The 5000-nt window shown below is 40.8% G+C and overlaps 1 protein-coding gene across 1 annotated transcript in view; it reads right to left on the bottom strand.

The window, feature by feature from the left end:
• The window catches only part of LOC119589840 (spermatogenesis associated 6-like protein), an 11997-nt gene that overhangs the window by 6255 nt on the left and 742 nt on the right, over positions 1-5000 (bottom strand). Inside the window, exon 2 of the mRNA XM_037938430.1 lies at positions 4418-4855. Coding sequence (XP_037794358.1) covers positions 4418-4474 — 57 coding nt within the window. The 5' untranslated portion in view covers positions 4475-4855. The remainder of the gene's footprint in view (positions 1-4417; positions 4856-5000) is intronic.

Below are 5000 nucleotides of genomic sequence, written 5' to 3'. Positions count from 1 at the left end.
AAAGCAAAAGGAAACAGGGAGATAAAAAAAAAATAATAATAATAATAAAAAATATAGTTAATTAACAAATGAGTTTATACAAATTCTGAACCAAAACGTGTAGCAAACGAACAAGATAAAGAAGGAAAATGCACGTGAAGGAAGCATGTGAAGTAGCAGGAGGGAAAGGTCAGCGGTCATGCACAGCGGTCATGCACAGCGGTCAGGCACAGCGGTCAGGCACAGCGGTCAGGCACAGCGGTCAGGCACAGCGGTCAGGCACAGCGGTCAGGCACAGCGGTCAGGCACAGCGGTCGACTCCTAATGATTTGTTTTCGGGAGCAGAGTCCATTGATTGTCTCATCCGGCGTGGCGCTAAACCGGTGCGTGCGGCGTGGGCGGCCTCTCTCCGTGGCGTGATGCACAGCGCCGTAAAGGGAATCTCCTCGATTTTATTGATAGGATAAACATGGACTTTTGTTTACTCACATTTTGACGAATTTTCAGTCGAAATCTTCAGGACAGAATGCCTTCACAATCCTATTATGTATATCAAAGCGATAGTTGTGTAGTGATTGGGCGAAATAAGATATGTAGGTCAGCTCGATATATGAAGATCAAAGTCAGCGAGATCATGCATAAAATAGGTTATATATATCACAGATACTTGATAATGAAAGTCAACAAGTAAAGGGACCCAACCGTGGAAAATAATGCGAACTAAAAGATTTAAAAAAATATATATATGTAGCGTTTATTCCAGAAAGGGTATATTGGAAACACTCAAACACACAGTAGGAAATTTGACAGATACATCATTCTATCTTATTTTAAATGGCCTTAACGATTTGAAAAGCAGAAAATAGCATTATGCTGTATTTTGAAAGTCGTATATATATCGAACGGCGGGCTATTCTGTACAGCAGTATCATCATCATGATTACGAGTATCATAATCTCGCTTTCGTGTTGTCGTGGTGGAAACTGTATTGTTGTTTTCTTCACGATGATCACCATAATTGCCTCTACTTTAATCATCATTATCACCGCCAGCACTAACTATACTTGGGAGAGTTAAACGATCATTTACGATAATTACGGCCTTGCTATTCTCCATACATGTGGGATAATTATATAATAAACTATATCTTAAAACGAGAGATATAGGTACATAGCAGAGAAATTTTAAAACTGTACGGGACTTTGTGAATAACATACATGAATAACTTTACAAGCTAGTAACTTTAGACTTCTTTTGTGAAAAAGAACTGCTTTTATATTGCTTCTACACCTTATTTACCAACGGTATTGCAGAAGTAACGGTAATATCAGGTAGGACTTCGTAATATGAATAATCGTTTCCAATAGTCCAAATGACATTACTAGTAAAAACGGCAGACCTCATGACAAATGAAAAAAATCAGATCACCCACCAAGCTAGTGTTTAGCAGATCGTTACCACACACACATACACACGCACGCACACGCACGTACGCACGCACACGCACGCACGCGCGCACACACACACACACACACACACAAACACACACACACACACACATACACACACACACACACACACACTACCATCTTGACAAGGGCTCGAACTCCTAGCAATACCGAAAATAACCCTGAATGAACCATCCGAACTATCCGAACCAGTGATAGGACTGTCCAACTAGATTCATACTAGCTCCATAGGAACTGCCTGGCTATTGATGGAACAGCAAGAGCCACGTTTAACAAGCAATATCCATGGACACTCAGCGGAATTGGTTTTGAGTTTCGAATGCAGTGTCTGGTGGACTGAGGTGTCCTTTGTAAGATGGACTAACGCTGTGACTTGCTTATCAATGCGTTACATTTTTTTCCACATTTTTTGGCAGTGTTATACTGATTTATTGACTTCAAAACCCATCATTCCACTCCTAAAATAATGCTAACCATAATACCACTTCGAAAATCATGCTAACCATATTACTCTTTTAAAATACTTATAAAACATACAGCAGTACCGGCAACAGCAACACCATAGTTAAAACAGGAGAAAAAAACTTGAAACATGGCACAGAGAACAAACAGTATGAAGGGAAATAACTCGCGCATTCCAAAACAGGCATAACAGCTGCAGCAATAACAATGCCATTAGCGTCGACGACCCAAGAAGTCGTAAATTATGATTGCATTTGAGCCTTCCTCAAATTTCCCTTATCGGCATTTCCGGCCTAAACTCTACGGGGACGCACGCCACAATTCACTATGCAAACGATACACACTGTAAGGTAACCTGAATATTTTCATTGTGCGGTAACGTGTACTAAAAATAGTAATACCAAGGCATATATCTCAATGAAACGATACATACGTAATGTTCATGTAATAGAAGACATGCTTATAACTGCATGAAAAAAGAGTTTGTCTAGAAATTGTTGGAGTATTTCTAATGAAGAAAAAAAAAATTTATTAAAAATAATATTTCTAGAACCTTTGGATGGATATGGCCTCCAGTATCTAACGATGAAGAAAATCAAATTTCCCCGGTGACGTTACGAAGAGAATGAAATATAAATTACACAATATTTTTTCCCCCGCAGTAAGTGAAAGCAAAAGTTGGTTGCAGTGCAAGAGAGACAACGCATACACATGCACTCGCATACACAAACATTCACATATATTTGTATATATTCATATATATACTTACATAAATATATATATATATATATATATATATATATATATATATATATATATATATATATATATATATATATATATATATATATATGTTACATATAGATGTACGAATGTATGTATGTATATATCTCTCTCTCTATATATATATATATGTCTGTCTGACTGTCTGTCTGTCTGTCTGTCTGTCTGTCTGTCTGTCTGTCTGTCGTCTGTCTGTCTGTCTGTCTGTCTGTCTGTCTATGTATGTATGTATGTATCTATCTATACATATCTATGCGTATATATATATACACATACATATATATACATATTTATACATATATATAAATATATATATATACATGTGTGTGTGTGTGTGTGTGTGTGTGTGTGTGTGTGTGTGTGTGTGTGTGTGTGTGTGTGTGTGTGTGTGTGTGTGTGTGTGTGTGCATATACATATACGTATATACATACATACATGCATACATATATATATATATATATATATATATATATATATATATATATATATATATATACATATACATATACATATACATATACATATATATATACATATATACATATGCCTAAAGGCACCACTGTATTTGGGCAAAGCCTCTCCCTCCCGGGCCCTCCGGAGATCCGAGAAGCAGCGACAGGAAATCCCTCGCCGACGCCCGAGTTCTGATTCCTGAGGGTCACCTGCAAGGGCGTGGGCGCGGGGGGTGGGGGGGAGGTCTACAGAAGGTAATGGGGGGGGGACTAGAAGAATGCTCGCTTCTGAGGGCAAAAAGACGGACGGAGGGGAAGGGAGGAGAGGCGAGAGGAGTGGGGAGAAGAGGAGACGGAACTGGAGGAAAGGGGAAAAATGAGATAAGAAGAGAGGCGAAAGGAGAGGAGGAAGAGAAACAGGGAGGCGAGCAGGGATGAAGAAGAGGGGTGAGGACATGCGAGAGGAGGAGAGCAGAAGCAAGAGGAATAGAGAAAAGTAGGTGAGAAGAGGGGAAGAGAGGAGAAGAGGCGGGAGGAGGAGAGGCGAGGGGAGGAGAGGAGGTGATGCAAGAGGAACAAAGAAGAGAGGGGCAAGAGAGACGAGAGGAGGGGAGAAGCAGAAGGACAGGAGAGCGTATCTTAGAAGCGGGCCACCTTTAAGGGCGTGAGTTTGGCCACGTGCACAGGGTCCAGTTTCTCTTAAATGAAAGTTGCTTAAGTACGGATGTGTATGTATGTGTGTGTGTGTGTGTGTGTGTGTGTGTGTGTGTGTGTGTGTGTGTGTGTGTGTGTGTGTGTGTGTGTGTGTGTGTGTGTGTGTGTGTGTGTGTGTGTGCGTGTGCGTGTGCATGTGTGTGCATGTGTGCGCATGTGCGTATTCGTTTACGTGTGCGTGTGTGTGTGAGTACGACTGTGAGTGTGAGTTTGTGTGCGTGTGTGTGTGTGCACGTGTGTACGTATATCTCTACCAGATGGCCGCTTTTGCACCCATGCACAGTATCCAACACAAACTCAGGTTATAGGTTTCTTCTCCTGAAGAAGAAGAAGAAAAACTCGTCGTTACAGAAGATGCAAGAGCTTCCAGGCAGCGTAGGCCTAATCACATGTCAACAAAGTATGCTTCATTTTCCTGGTTCGGTAAGACATGCCATACTGTGTTTATATCGCTATTGCATGCAGCTTGAAATTCCTGCAAGATGAATGTATGATCAGAAGCTCATTCCTGCAACAATTTTCTCCGGAGAAGATAATTAATTCCGAATTAAACTTACCGCATGGACGTCAATCTCTGTGGTAACCTTGAGAGCTTTTCTTGGCGTGTGTGGCATGGTGGTGAGGATGCGGGTGCTGTGGATACCCGGAAGAAGCGGCTTACGTCTTCTGTTCCTGTGCGATATCCGCGGGGAATCTATGTCATGGTACCTCGGGAAGCAGTGCAGGATAGGTCTAAAGGCTCTCCTGCGCTTCTTGTCCTTCGCGCGTTACGATCTCCGTTATCAGCAAACTCATCGCTACTTCAGGTTAAGGACAGTTTGGATCTTTGTCAATTCCGTGGGATGCAACTGTTCCTTCTCATCAACCATTTTCCTTTAAGATTTAGACACCAGCTCTGACCTCCAAGGGAAATCTTTCTTGACACATGGTTCGGTTTACCATTGCCAGCATCGTCATCTCACTTTATTAATTAACATATTAGTACGTGTATAAACCTAAAAAAAATGAAGAAAACAGATGTTGATATTTACAAAACTCGTATAATGTGCTAATTTCATTGTTTTCCTCTCTAACTAATCACGGAGAAAAGAAACAAAAACAATATTCTTTTCGCATTAAAAAAAATCATGTGGACTTCAC

This window comes from Penaeus monodon, chromosome 26 (assembly GCF_015228065.2).
Source record: "Penaeus monodon isolate SGIC_2016 chromosome 26, NSTDA_Pmon_1, whole genome shotgun sequence".
In the NCBI taxonomy this organism is placed as follows: Eukaryota; Metazoa; Arthropoda; class Malacostraca; order Decapoda; family Penaeidae; genus Penaeus; species Penaeus monodon.
Note: the sequence above shows the minus strand (reverse complement) of the source record. Positions and strands in the feature narration are given on the sequence as shown.